Genomic DNA, 17,597 nt, shown 5'->3' on the forward strand with positions numbered 1-17,597 from the left:
ACGTGATTCCTCTCTTCCACTCTCCAATGCCTCGGTGCTTTCTCCATAGATGAGTTGAAAAAGTTAAAAGTCTACTAAATTGAACTTTCTAATAACTATAAGGAGGTAATTGAGCTAATTATCCTGTTTGAAAATTCTTCCAAGGGATTTTTTTTTTTTAAAGTATTTGGTTCCGGAGAGGGTTGGGGCCATATTAAATGCATGGAAAATGACCGACGTGTGTGTGCCAAAGCAAACCTAGCTAAGCTTACCTTTCAAGTGAAGAAAGCTACAGCTGAGTTGGAGTGGGATCACAGCCACAGGGGCATGCCAGATTCTACATCCTATAAAGCATAGTGTTAGCAGGACGAGAACTAGGCCTTGTGTTGGATAGAACTTTACAAGTTATCGTTTAATTAATTAAAAATTGATTTAGAATTTAAGAAAAACAGTCAACAAAATCATGTACTTTTTAAATTTTTATAATTCTATCTCATATTATAAAAATTACTCATTAAAATAAAATTTTTTTAACACTTATCAATTCTATCACACCGAAAAATTGTTATTTTATATGCAATATAAGCATCACGTAAAAACGCAACTTTAATAATAAGCAGTACTTTTTATATTAGTATACTGAAATAATATATTTTTTACCTTAAAATACATGTTCCCAATCTCTTCAAATACCATAAACCGTTTCATTTGTTAATATTAAAGAACTATTAAAATGCATACTTGTCAAATATATATTAATATAAGATACTTATATTTAATTAAATATATATTTTTTAATTTCTTTTAAAGGTATATCTTTCTCTTCTATATTGACTGCAACTATATCATGCTTACATAACATTTTACATGGCTTTTTTGTTAATAATATAATAATTTTTTTAATGGTGGATATAATTAGTAAGAATTAAAAAGTTTAAAATTTAATCGATAATTTTTATATTATAAAGTAAAATTATAAAAAATTTAAAAATATAAGATTTTTTTAGCAGTTATCCCTAGAATTTATTACAAATTATTTTGAATTTTTCAGCTTAATTTAATCCAATAAGTTGATAATGAAAATAAACATTAATTTCCATATATTATAAAAATTTGGGTTTAGTTGAGCGTTGGCAAAAACTTCACAGCCAAGCTCTTTCTTACTCTCACATGACACTTTTAATCGCTAATAGTGCAGGCCAATTTGGGCTTGAAGTTCATGGGCGCTAGCCCAGTTAACGTCTGAAATCTAAAGGCTCTTTTATTATTATTATTATTATTATTACATTAAAGTAAAATTATTTTATTATAGAAAATAAAGTAATTTAAAAAAATTTATAATTTATCTTATTAAATTTTTATAAAATAATATTTTTTGTAAAATAATTAATTAAAAAATTTATTAATTAAAAAAATAAAATCGAAATTTTAAAAATTGACTTATGAGTTTTATTATCAAGATTTGGCTTACATAATTTATATAAATTGAATTTAAATTAATTATCAATATTTATTAATAATTTAAAATTAAAAAGCACACTATTATATATATGCAGATAAATACAAAAAAAATTCACTAAATTTATGAAAATAATAATTAAAATATACAAATAATAAAATTATATGTATAAATACTTGTATGACTAAAAATTAATTTAAAAGAGAGATTTTATTTATTTATATTTATTATATAATAAATAACAAAATAAAAGGATAGGACAACACCAAAAATATTAAGAGTAGTCATTTTGTATATAAAAAAATAGCCATTTTTTATAAAAATTATTCATTTTTAATCAACTCTAGATTCCGTTAATTAACGTTAAGGATTCTGTTTTTCTTTTTTACATTTAATAATTATTATTTTTTTAATTTTTAAATGCAAAATTTTGAATTTAAAAATTAATTCCACCAAATTTTGTGAATTCATTCGTTCCATACGGGTTGAAGAACTACCCTCATATCTCTTCACCCCAATATAAGCTCTAGCCTAAGGATTTCTAAACATCGCCAGAAAATGATTGCGCTTATGGAGATCTCTTCACAAAACCCCACAAAACCACTTTTCCTACCAAAACGGCGTCATACAGGCACAGCTACCGGCCTTTTCTTCAATTCTCAGCCAGGACAAATTTCAAACTCCTAAATTGAGGGTCTGCTATATTGCTTTATTATTTAGCTATTCATTTCTTCGTTTTATTTTTCAGTTTAATTAATTTTGCATAAAATCACCTTTGAGCACAGCTTGCGTTGAAGATGTCCACTCCGCCGTTGAATATTTGCATTTGATTCAGGCCACATTATAACAATCCCAAACTTAAATATTTGTATAGTTTGATCACAAACTAAATCCTTAAATTACAAAGCACTTCATGAAAATTAAAAAAAAAAATAGCAATAACTTGGAAGGCTGGACATGGAGAATTGACCATGGATATATGTCAGCTTTCAATTTGCCATTATTATATATATATATATATATATATATATATATATATATATATATATATATATATATATATATATATATTATCTTATTCTCTTATTCATGGGCTACGTACTAACCCTTGTGACACGGAGCATGGACTGGAGAGACATATTTGTCACATGATTGAGCAAGTATCACAGTCTTTGGAGCAGTACTTGGGATATTCCTCCACACACACATACATAGGACGACGGCATGGTCCGCATGGACATGGCATGCAGCACCCACATTGCCCACACACTGGCCCGGGCGGCTTAGGCTTATCTTTGGCTGGGGGTTCAGGTGGTTTTGGTTTCTTGATCTCCTCTACACTTACCAGCGTTGCAAACCCCTTTCGTTTTTCCAGACAGGAAGTTTTAGTAGCAAATCTCTTTCTTAGACAATTTATTAGGTCAGCAGGATCCACTCCAATTCCTTTCACCTCCATATGGTCATCTTTCGAAATCGCAACAGATGCAACACCTTAATTATCACACATATGATCGTTAATCAACAACAATTAGCTACTAATTAAATAGATTTTTTCAACATTTATATATAAATATAAATAAAAATTAAGATTTCATATGATGTTTACCTGAGAAGCTAACTGCAGTTTGCATGGCCTTGGAGCGGGATTTGTGGTCAGGCATACAAATCTTGATTACTATTTTTTGCTGCAGCATCACAAGAAAATAACTTCAACTTAGATAATTTATTTGTAATAAATTAATTAAGTTATATGTGTGCTTTATTATGTATATATATATGGTTGCCGTTGAATGTATACCTCCATGGTCTTTGTTCGTCGGAAAGAAATACACCAAGCCTCTATTCTAAATTAATGGAGAGAATGGAGATGGTGGACTGAGGCTGAAGGGTTTTGAAGTAGTGACCTTATGGGGTGTGTTGTGTTACTTATACACACACACACCCACTCTCTTAAGTTAATTAATAAAAATGTTGATTTTTTTTTATCATTTTAATAGGAGTTAAATGATAAAAACAAACAAATAAAAAAGAATGAATACTAGCGAATCATCCTTCTGAACTCTAGTGAACTATATGAAATATTTTCTAAAATAAGTTGGTAAATGGGTGAATTATAAAAATTATTCATGCGTAAAATAATATAAATTTTATTTATTTAATAATATTAAAAAAATAATAAAATTATACAATTTATTTAAAATTAAAAACTGCTTTTAATAGTTGATTTATAACACAAATATAAACTTATTTTAGCCTCTCTTGATTAAGAAAATTATCTTTTATAAAATATCAACTTTATTTTTTTTTTAATTATTCATTATTTTTTAAAAAAAAATAAAATTTTATAAAATCAGTCACTTGAGAGTGGGGGCAGATCAAGCTAGTCTCATATCCGATTAACTGCTCCCTTCATTGATCAAAAGTTTAAATTGAGTGTCTAGAAGAAAAAAAAAAAGAAAAAGAAAAAAACATTTAATATGTCACATCTAAATTGGTTGTCAAGTGAAGGCCTATTAACTTAGATTTGAATTGACATGTACATATTAAAGTTTTGTCAATATTTATCTATTTAACAAAAATTAATTAAGAAAATGGGTATAAGCTATAACATTATAAAACCTTAAAAAAAATAAAATAAATATATTTTTTCATAATTTAACTTGATATTTTATTTACCTAATAAATTGAGATTCAAATTCCAATCTTCCAATTTTTCTACAGAATTAAATAACAATCAAATTGGCTTTCGTTTTCGATTATTGGGGTAGAATTTTAGACAAGGAAAGCAATATTTTATAAAACCAGTGACTTTAGAGTGGGGACCTAGTAAATACTTTTCCTAAGTTCATTAATTTCTGGGGTCCATATAGAGAGACTTTAAACAGACATGTCTGATGTCTTCATTCTTTGAATTTCGCTTTCCAGTCAAGGGCCAGACCAATAGTTAACGAGGTTGGAGCTTGGAGCTTTCCACCCACTTTTCCTTTCTCATTAATTTCCCATCTAATAATCTATTGACTCGTTGAGCAATTAATGGACCAAGTCATGGGCTTCTTTCTTTGGATTTATTGATCTTGGAATCTACTTCAGCTGATTTTTCCCATTCAATTCACTTTCTTTAATTTTAATAATAAAGATCTCTATTTATTTCAAAAATAAAAATAAAAATCTCTTTTTTTTAATAAGAAATTAAAAGGGCGAGAAAACAAGTGAACAATATTATCTTCGGTCATTAGGTCATATAAATTCTAAAAATTAATCAAAATAGCTTAAAAATTTGAAAAATAAATTTACCTATTTATCTATAGCATTTGTTAGCTAGAAAGACTAACTTTTCTTTTTAGTATTAATAATACCTATATTTACAAATTAATTTAATCAAATATTTTATCATATTATTTTTATTTAATTTTTAAAATTTTATCACAAATATCTTTTAATGTCCTTTTAGACATTTTAATAATAATTGTACTTATAATTATTTTTTATTAAATATACCAACTTTTTACCAATTACTTACAAGTACTTTACTATTAAACATGTAATTATTTAAATATTTATAAATTATAATTAATTTATAATTATTTTTTATAAATTAAATCAAAATCTCTCAAAGTAAAAATCTCCATTACTTATTAAAAGAGAAAGTCATAATCACCCTTTTGTAATTAAAACAAATTCATATTTAAAACTTTATGTTGTGAAGAGGAAGGGAGAAAAATGTAAATTAAGTAGGGATGAAAGGTGACTTTTGGGCAAGCCATACCTACTATGAGTTTGTCTTTATCAAGAAGACCGTTAATTTTTATCAGCAAAAGGAAATTAATTCGCCAACTTTATATATTTATAAATTATGAATCATATGAATCAAAAAATTAGACTTGGGATCTCACGATGATGTCTTAGTTAATTTGATAAATTTATATACAGAGAATGAAAAGTCAAGGAGTTCTGGGAGTGTGTCCCACTAAAATTCTTCGATGTTTAAGAGGCTATTTGATATTATTATTAAAATTATTATTGAGAAATTAACTTTTTTAAACATGATAGTTAGAGAGTATTAAAAAATTATTTAAAATTAAATTTGATAAATTTTAATCATAAGAATACTAAAATAATAAAATAACTTTTTCTAAATTACTTTTTTTAATAATATTTAAAATAATATTTTTATTTAGACAATTACCTTTGATCCTTAAAACGCAATGCTAAACAGACACTAATTTAATATGAGTATTAAAAGAGTAAACTTAGAGATAATGAATTGAAAAATCAACATCTGATTATTTGTGGAAAATATATTTTTTTATTTTTTTAAAAAACTCAGATTTTAATTTTTTAGAAAACAAAGAAAAATGTGAAAAATGTATTCATTTACTAGTAATAAAAAATATTTTTCTAATTTATTTTTTTTAAATATGTATATTTTTCACAATTAAAAATTAAATCATTGTAAAATATATTTACAAACTTATTTATTTCAAAATATTTTTAATATGTATTATTTATTTATTTTACAATAATATAATTATTTTTATCATTCTATATAAATATTTTAAATAAGCGTTTAATTTTAATTATGAAAAATGTTACTCTCTCTATCTTATTATAATAAATGATTTAAAAAAAAATTATAGCACTTTATTTGCTATTTTAGAAACTCAAGAAAGCATTAATTATTATTGTCTAACTTTAGTCTTGTTTATTATTATTTTAATGAATTATTAATATTTTTTATAAAAATGATACTTTTCAATTATTTTCATAATTTTTATGTAAAAATCTTAAAAAGCTATTTAAATAAAAATCTTAAAAAGCTATTTAAATGAAACGAGACTAAAAAGTATAATATAATTTTAGTGATATAAAATTAAATAAAATTTTTATCATATATGAAAATAGTAAGTTGTTTCTAAATTTTAATTAAATTTTGAAAAATTAAAAAATTAATTTTTTTCAAATTTTTATTTAAAAAATTGTTACATGTGAATGTAACTCTTTCCAAATTTCATAAAAAAAAAAAAAAAAACATTTTTAGAAAGCTACTCCAATATATATATATATATATATTTCAAATGAATAGGCTCAAGGATTCAAAGTTCCTTTTTACTGGGGGCGGAGATTGAGGCTAGAGGGACCATGGCTCCACAAGCCACAACATCTTTCACTAAATTTTATTACAAGGAATTTAATATATTTTTATTTTTAAATAAATATAATTAAAAATTAAATTAATTTATTCAATATTTTAGTAATTCAGTTTAATTTATTAAAATTATTTTACTACTATAATATCTTTCTATTTTTAGTTTGTATTAATTACATTATTTTTCTTTTTTATTAATTTAAAATGAATTTATTCAAATCATATAAAATCTTGTAGTTTTTTTTTTTCAAAAAGGCAATTGTTCAATAAATTATATCTATAAGAAAAAAATTAAAATTAGCTTTTATTTATTATTTTTATATATTTTAAACTATTTTTAATTAATTAATAGTTATTATATTTTTTAATTACCAATTTTGCTCACTTATTTATTTATATAAGAGAGAAGAGATATTATTTTATATGGAAAATATTTTTATTCCCTCATCAAAGGAAGAAGATTCAAGTTATATAGAAAATTCAAAATCGACTGATGTGGATGAAAGATATGATAATGATATGACTATCTTCAAGGATGAAGGGGGAAAAGAATTGCAGGGATGAGATAGGCCTCAAACTTGTGTTGGCCTCCGCACTGGGCCTCTCTGCGCATATATGATAATACGTTTGTATAGAAATGGACGGTGGGCGGAGGGAGGGGCAAGCGGGAGCATGGCCCCAACCCTTATTAATATATATATATATATATATATAGAGAGAGAGAGAGAGAGAGAGAGAGAGAGAGAGAGAATAAAACACGTTTATTTAGATGGATCCCTTGCATAAATCTTTAATTTTGTATGAAGGATACGAATAAGCTAGACTTGAGGGTTCAGTATGCCCAATTAGAAAACTTTCTGGTGTATATTTGCTTAGTCAATTTCGGTCTTTCTATTTAATTAATTTGTAAGGAGGGAGAAATTTCATGGTTACTTTGAATTTTCTCTTCCATCAAATAATAACAAAATTACTAGTGTGGAATGAATGAAAATATAGCACCTCTAAGTCTAAATTAGTTGGGATTTTGAAACGGTAGTCAAGTGCCTATCAAGTTACTTAGGGATAAATTTTAACAATATGTGAACTTATATAATTGTAATATCATAGTCTCTTAACTTAAAAATGTAATATAAAATCTTATAATTTTTAAATTTTGTACCGTAAAATCTCTTTAATTTCTAATAACTGATTTTTCAGTTAGACACTGATTTGGACATTCCAACGTGACATTTAATTAGCATTTCTCTTTTCTCTATTAAACAATGTGTAAATTGAATCATTTAACTCTTTGTAAAAAAATAATTCTTTCATTTAACTCTTTGTAAAAAAATAATTTTTCACGTGTAAATAGAATAATTTTATACTGTGCATAAGAGAAAAGAGAGAAATACTGACTAAGTGTCACGCTGGACCAGTTAATGTTAGTATCTAACTACAAAATCAGTAATTGAAAGTCAGAGGATTTTACTATACAAAATTTAAAAGTTGAGAGATTTTTATTTTATATTTTAAAATTAAAGGGTTATAACATTACAACCATATAAACTCAGAGACAATTATTGAAATTTCTCTAATTACTTAGATATCTATTAAACATTAATTTAAATCTTGAATACCCGTTACCTTTTTAAAAATGTTCAATGTACCAAAAATAATTGTGTCTAGTTTTACAATTGAATAAGTAGTAAGCAGAAAAATATTCTAGGAAAATATATATTTAAAAGTAATGAGAAAGGTGGGATTTATATGTTCTTGCGTAATCAGAGGGAAGATAAATTCTTGAAAAAGTTGACAATCGCGATTATTACAAAAAGAAAGTTGCATATGCTTAGTAATATGGAGGTGATGCAGTGTGTGAAGTACTTCATACTCGTAGGTTGTAGAGGATTAATATACGCAATTTACTCCACTTTGTAGAAAGATTGTTTTCGTCGTTCATATCTATGATTTCCAAGTCACAACCAGAGTAACTTTACCATTACCCTAAAATTATCATTTCATACATATATAAGGATGGTTTTGGTGTAATAAATCTATGATCTCCAAATCATAAGCGGAATAATTTTACCATTACACTAAAGTCATCCGTTTTATTATAAAAAAAGATGATTTTGGTGTAATGATAAAACTATTCCACTTGTGACTTGGAGATTGTAGGTTTGAGCCACGGAAACAGTCTCTCTGCAAACAGAGTAAACACGTATATATTATATTGTTACATGATGGAGCATGTTCTGTAAGGGGAATCATATTGCTCCTGCACGTAGATTGGCATGCCATAGGACCAAGCAGGATAACATTCAACTTTCTTAGCATCTTTCTTCTCTTCTACAGTGCTTACGCTTATGAGCTCTGCATAGGCCTTTCTTCGTAACAGCCAAGTCAAGCGATGACATTTCACTAACTTCTTCCTCAGGGAACACGTCAGTTTCACTGGATCTACTCCTTCTCCTATCACCTCTATCTGGTTCTTATCTTTCTCTACTAAAGCTGCAGATTGCACTCCTGCTCCATCCACATAATTATTGATCACCAAAACTAGTTTACAACAACATAATCAACATAGCACGTATATGATTAATTTTTGCAATTTTTACCGGAAACGCTGACTACAATTTTCAGGGCCCTGGAGCGTTTCTTGCAGTCACCATCCGTGGACACCTTGATCAACATCTTTTGCTGCACCAGTGGACAGAAACCAAAACCCAAACATTTAGCATATATCCATAAATATATATCTTTTTGCAAGAAAAGTTTGCTAATAATAATATATACCTTCGGCATGGTCTTTGTTTGCACCAAACCAAAAGAGAGCTCTGGGTTTTATGGATAGCGTGTTGATGGTGGTGGAGGAGAGGACAACAATAGAAGGAGAGGCCAAGTGATTTCTCTTTGGGAGATATGTGGTTGGCGGGTGACTTACGCCCTGCTGTGGTGCTATTTCCTATTTATAGGCCTCTGATGAGTTTCAAGGTATTTCTTTGGACGAATTCTATGTAAAAACATAGGTAACACTATATAAAATTATGATTCACAGTCCTTTGTCGGTGTATATTAGTCATTTCTTTCTCTTTTAATTCTTGGCTAATTATTCCTCTTAACTCTGACAAAATTTAATGTATAGTCGATGTATTAAAATAATAATACAACACATATTCACAGGCAGACAATTAATGTAAAATTTATATTATTATGAGTGATAATATATATGTATAGGTTTTATTAAATAATTTTTTTTAAACTTTAATTATATATATATATATATATATATATATATATGATGTGATGTATTCTGCTATTGTATTTATTGTTTTTTAAAATTTATTAATAAATTATGATGACATTTCATAATTTTTATTTTAAAAAGATATTTCATAATTTTATTAATTTAGAATATTACATCATATGCAAGACATAATATAATAATTTCTCTTTTTGTTCTATAATTTTCATATTTTTTTAGGAACTTATTTTTATGACTTTTCTTTATGGCTTTCGCTTTCTATATTCAAATATTATATTACAATCGTGAAGGACACTTTTGTTAGTTGTTTCATATCGTTTAAAAATTAAAAGAAACGAGAATTAACCTTAAAATTTAATTTTTATCTAGTCTAACTTGATTTTATAGTTAAAGACATATATTCATCTAATGAAATGAGGTTCGAGTCTTCGTCACTTAATCCTCTACTAAAAGAAAAACCCTAAAATTTAACAACAGTATTTTCTCATATATATTATATTAAATTTTAATTTAATATTAATTATAAATAAGATATTTTTCTTAAATAAATTTTCTACTCTTAAAATAAATACAACTTCATTATAAGATACAACCAAACATATTTTTTTGGATAAAGGGAAAGGAGAACCCAGAAGAGCAAACTCAGATAGCAGAGGACACCACTCTTGGCGAGGCAAGGTCTTGCGCATATGCAATTGCAAATGCAATGAAAAGGGATTAAGGGATAGGCTTGACCATGATTGAATTGAGTTTAAAATTAGATCGAAATTGGCTCGATCAAATTTGAAATTAGAATTGATATCCCTTCGTAGTCTTTAATGGGATCGAATTGAAAGAGTTAATTAATTCGGTTTGATTTTTTTAAAAAAAAAATAAAATCTATGAAATAATTTTTTTTAACTTATAATTATATTAGTAAAATTAGAAAAAACTTAACAAAGTAAGTCTATATCAAATATATAGATACTTTAAATGAAAGAATTTATTATATAAATAACTGTTAAAAAAATGTAATTTGCAACTTGTTTGTAATACATTGACTTAGGTGATTCAGTCAACCCACCAAGTTGTTTTATATATATATATATGTGTGTGTGTGTCTTTTTTCTAAGGAAAATATATAAATTATCTGCATCAAGTGAAAACGGGAACATTGAAACTATTGATTTTTATACTTTAAAAAATATATTATTAAATTTATGTATTTTTTTTAAATAATTTAATTATTTTATCAAATTTTTTATTATTCATGTTATTCAAATTAATATTTAATACTTCAATTTTTAGAAAACTAATTAGTTAATTTCAGAATTTAGAAAAAAATTACTATTTAATTTATCTATTTTAATAAATTAATTAGTTGATTTATTTATTTTAAAAATACAATATTTTAAAAAATATATTCTTAGATAAAAATAAAAATTTTGCTATATAGAGACTAAATATGAATATTTATATATTTATTTTAAATTTTAATTTCTTAAACATATTTTTGTATTTTCTCTATTGAAAAATAATTTTTCTTGATTACTAAAACTTTAAAAAATTGATTAATTTTTTTATATACATAGTTTGTGTCATTTTTATAAAAAAAAAAAAAGAAAAAAGTGTAGTTATAGGGGAGAAAAAAAAATTTGTAAAAAGAAATAATAGAGAATAAGAGAAAAATAAGGAGAAATAATTAAGGTAATTTAAGTATAAAAAATAATTATAAAATTAAATAATTAATAAATTAAATTATAAATGCTAACTATTATATTTTCTAAAATATAAGGGTTACTTAATTAATTTTATTATAATAAAAAAAATTAAATAATAATTTAATCAATATTAATTAATAAAAAAATTTAATAAATAAAATATAAAATTAAATAATATATTTTTTAAAATATAAAAATTAAATAATTAATTTCATTAAAATATAAATAATAAATAATAATTTAGACTTTTTATATTGTTGAAAAGTAGCTAACCTGTGGTGTCACACAGCTACCAACGGAGTTTTGATTAAAAAAAAAAAAAAAAAAAAACCAACAAGAATTGGCAAGCAGTCAAATCATGCGGGTTTAAATACACATCCAATTACTTTAAATTATAAATTATTTCAAATTTCATTTTACTTAGATAAATTCAAATCATTTTAGATTTTAATTTTCTTTAAATTATTAATTGAATTTCATAAATAATAATTTTAAATTAAATTTGACATAATTTATGAGATGTATATTATTTCAAATCAACATTTATTAATTTTTCTAAAAACTTAATTTTTGTTTTTAATTTTTAAGTTAAAATTTAAATTAATCAAATTATTTTTAATATTTAAAATTATTGCATTAATTTTTATTTTCACAAATTTTATAAAATTTTATGTAAATTAAAATAAATTATTAATTTTGAATCACATACATCAAAATAAAATTTATTACCTCTAAATTAAACAGTTGATTACCTAGTGTTTATGATTTGATGCGGATATAATGATGAATCATTTATTTTGTTAAATTTCATTAAAAAAAATTCTTTTACTGACTCAATAAGAATTCTTCTTCTCCATATATATATATATATATATATATATATATATATATATATATATATATATATATATATATATATATATAATTTTGCATTTTGGCATTTTAAAATATAATTTTTAATTTTAATAGCATGATACCTTAATTTTATTAAACTTATAGCTTAATTACACTCATGAAATTATTGGAGAAGTTCCATTTAAATTATTTTTAACTTTTTATCTAATTTAATCAAGAAGGTTCAATTTAAGCTCAATTGAGCTTATTTATTTTTGGGTTTAAATTAAAAAATTTAGTACCAAAATTAAGAAATTGAACTCTTGATTTTTTTATTTAAATTAAGAAATTTAATTCATAGATTTTAATTTTTAGATTAAATTAAACTTAAATAAAAATTTTTAGTCTAATTTAGATAAAATATTAAAAATGAGCTAAATTAAACTTTTCAATAAATACAAAATCTGATGATATTTTGGTATTCTTTCACTTAATACATTTTAATATTTAATATTTTGATGTTGAGAGATGAAACTTTAACCTAATGAAAAAAAAAATATTTAATGAATTGGACTCTTATTATTATTATTATTGAGATTTTGCGAATTTTTTTATTCGCTAACTAAGCAATAAAACTCAATAGCCTATTTTTAATTGCAAAGTTAAACTAAAAAATTTAATTGTGTATCAAATGACAATTTCAATTAAAATTTTGTCAAAACTTAATTAATAATGGTAATATTGAAATGAAATTTAAATTGACTAATTTTGCTTAAAATAACATGAATTGAAAATTCAACTGAAAAATAAAATAAAATAGATGAGGAAGACTTAATAGTATCCATCCATTCGAAAGAAAGGTTTTGGGTCAATAGTCGTAGTTTCAAAGCCTATCAAAAATTGCCAAATTGTCTACTATTCTCGGTTGATTTTTCTAACAGCGCTTGCTAATCACACTCATGTTTTTTTTTCCTCCCTTGTGATGCAGACCATGGGCTTAGACCCGATCTAATGAATTGTAATCGGCATTAAAATTTAGGTTGGTATTGCTTTGCTTAACTTGTGGTTGATGATTGGTGTTTTGGAAATGTGGCCTTGTGCTTTTGACTGATGCTAATTTGTTTGTAATGTAGTTAAAGTGTTGGAGCTGTTGGTTGTCAAAATTGATAGCAACTTGTTGATAGATTGTCTCATTATGCAGGAAGGTGTCTCACTGAATTATTTTATTTTATTTTTTTTTTATTGTTATTTCTTTTGGGTTTGTCGGTGGGATTACCTTCTGTGGCATGAATTTTTGTTTTGATCCTTTAGTGCTTGATCCTTCAGTGTGTTTTTGTTGATAGGCTGGGAAGTAAAGTTTTGCTTAGCTTTGGTCTGATTGTCTTGGAGGATTTCATTTTTTAGAGCTTTTGGATTCTGCTGCAGGATATCTTTTGTGACTTGGCACCCATGATCTGTTTGTTTTGGTATTCTTTACTTAGGGCTTCATTCAAGTTTGCTGCAACACATTGTTGAGTTCCTTGAGTATTTTTTATGCTTCTATTGGAGGTCGCTGGTTTTGTTCTTGTACCCTGGTGGTGGCGAATCTGGCCTGCGATACTACTACTGTTGTTCTGCTATCCTTTATATGGCTGTGGCCTTATCAGAAGTTGGCATATTGATTATAGCTCGCTCTTGTCACCTCCTCATTAATTTTGGCCATTGTTCTATTTTAGGCATCAATTAAGCTACGTTCTCAAAGTCTTTGGTCTACTTTGTTATTGCAAAAATGCAAATGCACAGATCTCACCAGTAATAGAGTGATAAGCAAAATATCATTCTCACGAGAATCATGTTAATTATTAAATTATGGCTATTTTGATTATTTAGACTATTTCAACTAAATAGGTAATAGGAGGGCAATGAAAAATAAAGCGGATGCAACATTAACTAATTTCAGTAGATTAATCTAAACAAAAATTAATTAATAAAAAAATGATTATGGAATTGGGCTTTTCATATCCTATTAATCAAATTTTAATCCAATATATCCAACAATTAGGTGATTATAACAATTGGTTTAGGCAGCTATAAATTGATTTGTATAACTTCCATTGGTGTAAGACTAATTGGAGGTGAAACAAGAAACATAATGCAACATTTCTTATGAAGAGACTCTGCCTAGAAAACTAACCTAAAGTGACCTAAATTTGGCTTGAATCCGGGTGTCCAAAATCTAGACTGGAAAAAATGGCTATATGAACAGTATTTGTTCAAATGGCCATAACTTTGAGTAGAGAGGTCCAAATGACCTGATTCTTAAACACATGAAAAGTTTAGACATATTAGAACAATTTTCATGAAGAACAGAAATTCAAATTCTGACCATAACTAACTCAAAATTTTGACCAAAGTTAATTCACCAAAACTGCCAGAACTAAAAATTGCTTAGAAATTCTGGATATGGACCAATCTGGCCAGTTACGGTAAAAATGCCATAACTTGAGCTACAAAACTCTAAATGGAGTAATTCAAAAAGAGAATTAAATTAGAGACATTAAGGAACAACTTTGATGAAGAAAGTTTAGCCAAATTTCTACTGTAGAATGGTCCAATAGAATATTAAACATATGTAATGAAATCTGAAATAATGGAATTTCTTCTAATAAGCTTTGAATTGCAATTGGCAACCAATGCCAATAAATTTGTGACCTAAAATGCGGTATGACCATGGGTTAAAAATTTATATACCTATTATTTATGAAAAAGTCAACATTTTGAATGAATAGTAATATGAATAGTAACCACCATAACACCAAATCCAAGGAACCAAAACCTAACTTTGTTAATATGCCCTAGTATACCTAGTATGATTAGTTCGGATAGGTTGACATGCCAATAGGGTTTCGAATGCAGTACTGCCTAGGCCTTTATGCCATTTCATGATTCATGTCTTTAGTGCCATTTTTTGATATTATGGCTTTTAGCCATTTTGCTATTCTTGACATACTTGTCTTTATGCCCGATGATTACTATGGCTTGTTAGCCATTCAATTGCACACTTGGAGACACTCTATGACCGATTGTGTGATGGCCCGGGGTACTTGGTACCCAGTACTAGTTTACCCATTTATCCAGTCCGGTCAACTGGTATAAGTTACTTGGGGCAATCAAAATAAGTCTTAATAAGTTATAACTAAATAATGAACCTAAAAATCACCAAATTAAGAATATCATGAATAATTACTAAAAATTCAGTCTGAATGAAATAATAGCACAATTTTTGCATATTTAATTATTTAATTTATTTTTATATTATATTGATACCACTAAGCTTTATGCTTAGCGCGTTGCTTTTTGCCATGCGTAAGTACTGGAGATACAGAGAGAGAGTCCATTAGGCCATCGACTGGGAGATAGAGTTTGATCTGCATCAGTGTAGTCCGCTGTCACCTCATTTGTGCAGTGTATTTTGGTAGGACCACTAGGCTTCATCAGAAATTTTGTATTTTGTATTTTGTATTAGACATTAATTTATGCTATGTAAATTATAAACTCATGTAATTATTGTAAATTATATAATTAATGAGATTTGCATATTTTATTTATGAAATTTGAGTATGGATCTATTTATGTATGAAATTATGAGCTTGCAATATTGAGATGAGATCTGAGGTTGGGAAAAGTTACATATATTTGAAATTATTGTTGAGATTTTTAACAGGTGGATTCGTCAAAATTGTAAATAATTTAGGAGAAACTCTGCAAGTTTCTCTAATTAATAAATTGACTCAAATAAATAAAAATATAAATACAATGTGAATATTAGAATATGTAATAAGATAAGTTAAAATGCTCCGGCACCAAGTGTGACATACTTTGCTCGGCTACATTATAGATGGGTGAGGGGTGTCATACAATTCCTACTTTCGTGGCTTTTGATTTAGTTAAAATCCATTGAGTTCTTTAATTAATCTATAAAAACTCTCTCATAACCCTAGTTTATCTCTACATCTAAAACTTATTTATACATAGCTTTTAACACAGTTAGCATAGATTTACTTCAGGATAAACAGTTACTTCCCTTATAACATTTACAAGCAATACCAGAATTATCTGAGTTATGCAACAGAGAAGGATCCATCTTGGCTTGGTTTCTCAATCCTTGACTTCCCAATCTCTTAGCCATTCGTATTTCATTTCCTCTTGAATCTTTAGCTTCCTCCATAAATCTAAATTAACTAGATATATCTTAAAAGAATATGCTAGTGATACTACCAGCCCCAAAACGAATCAAATAGTCAGCGTTCAATCAAAGTGTTAGTGCTCGGTCAAAAAGTCAGAGCAAAGAAGAAAAGTCATCGCTAGGGAGCTAGACTAACCAACACGTGCCTTGGATTAGCTGCACCGACCGTGTAAGGTTGTACTACCTAGATCAATTAAAAGATGGCTTAAGTTATTCAGACCAAGCAAAAGAATGCTCGGGCTGATGAAGCCGAACAAACACAAATAAATATAAAGGAATAAGTTGAGACACTCGCCCAACAATTCGAGCATCCGTAATCCCAATCAATGATAGGCCGGATCTTTAGGAGAAAATCTTGAGATATTAGCCAAATATTTGAGATTTTTGTAGATAGCTATATGCCGCGACCCAAATTATGGGTCGAACCAGCACTAGGACTTGGGTTGGCATAAGGCCCCTAAAGCCCATAGTAAGCCTAACTATTCCAAGCTCAAACCTAAGGCCCATTACTGTAGTCCAATTTCAAGAAGACAATGGACAGAGTTTGACCATAAATTTAGACTATCCAAAGGGGAGTTTTTAGCTTAGCCGACCTATAATCACAAAATATATATCAATTTGGGGAGCTTAGCTCACCCTCTCATCATCAACATAGCAATTTAATCAAATGGGAGCTCAGCTCCCTCATCCAAGATAAATACCCATCCCAGATATCCACACATACAAAATTAACAGGTTTACAATTTCAAAATAAATAAATTATTATAGTTCCAAGCCAAATAAAATATTTCTAGTATATGCTGAGTCCTAGATTTTTAATTAATACTATGAAATAATGATATTGCTACTAAGAGACTAACGAGAAAGGAAACAAGTTAATCACAAGAAGGAGATCATCCTATAACCTAGAAAAATAGGTTGAACAAGAGTGAGCATTCGACTCATTGAGTAAGACATTAACTTTAAATATAATTTCTATAACTATCTAGAGCTAATGCATCACTAAGGAT

The 17,597-nt window shown here is 26.6% G+C and overlaps 2 protein-coding genes across 2 annotated transcripts; both read right to left on the reverse strand.

The window, feature by feature from the left end:
- Window positions 1-2,519: 2,519 nt before the first annotated feature.
- Window positions 2,520-3,364, reverse strand: LOC131181652 (heavy metal-associated isoprenylated plant protein 43-like). Its single transcript, XM_058150519.1, has 3 exons — window positions 3,237-3,364; window positions 3,045-3,123; window positions 2,520-2,929 (listed from the first exon to the last, which is right to left on the reverse strand). Exons 1-3 carry the CDS (start codon window positions 3,240-3,242, stop codon window positions 2,583-2,585), a joined length of 432 nt encoding a protein of 143 aa, XP_058006502.1. The 5' UTR covers window positions 3,243-3,364; the 3' UTR covers window positions 2,520-2,582.
- A 5,171-nt stretch (window positions 3,365-8,535) lies between these two features.
- LOC110671123 (heavy metal-associated isoprenylated plant protein 16-like) lies at window positions 8,536-9,497 on the reverse strand. Its single transcript, XM_058150520.1, has 3 exons — window positions 9,360-9,497; window positions 9,182-9,263; window positions 8,536-9,089 (listed from the first exon to the last, which is right to left on the reverse strand). Exons 1-3 carry the CDS (start codon window positions 9,366-9,368, stop codon window positions 8,800-8,802), a joined length of 381 nt encoding a protein of 126 aa, XP_058006503.1. The 5' UTR covers window positions 9,369-9,497; the 3' UTR covers window positions 8,536-8,799.
- Between the last annotated feature and the right edge of the window lie 8,100 nt (window positions 9,498-17,597).

This window comes from Hevea brasiliensis, chromosome 7 (genome assembly GCF_030052815.1).
Source record: "Hevea brasiliensis isolate MT/VB/25A 57/8 chromosome 7, ASM3005281v1, whole genome shotgun sequence".
NCBI classification, from domain to species: domain Eukaryota; kingdom Viridiplantae; phylum Streptophyta; class Magnoliopsida; order Malpighiales; family Euphorbiaceae; genus Hevea; species Hevea brasiliensis.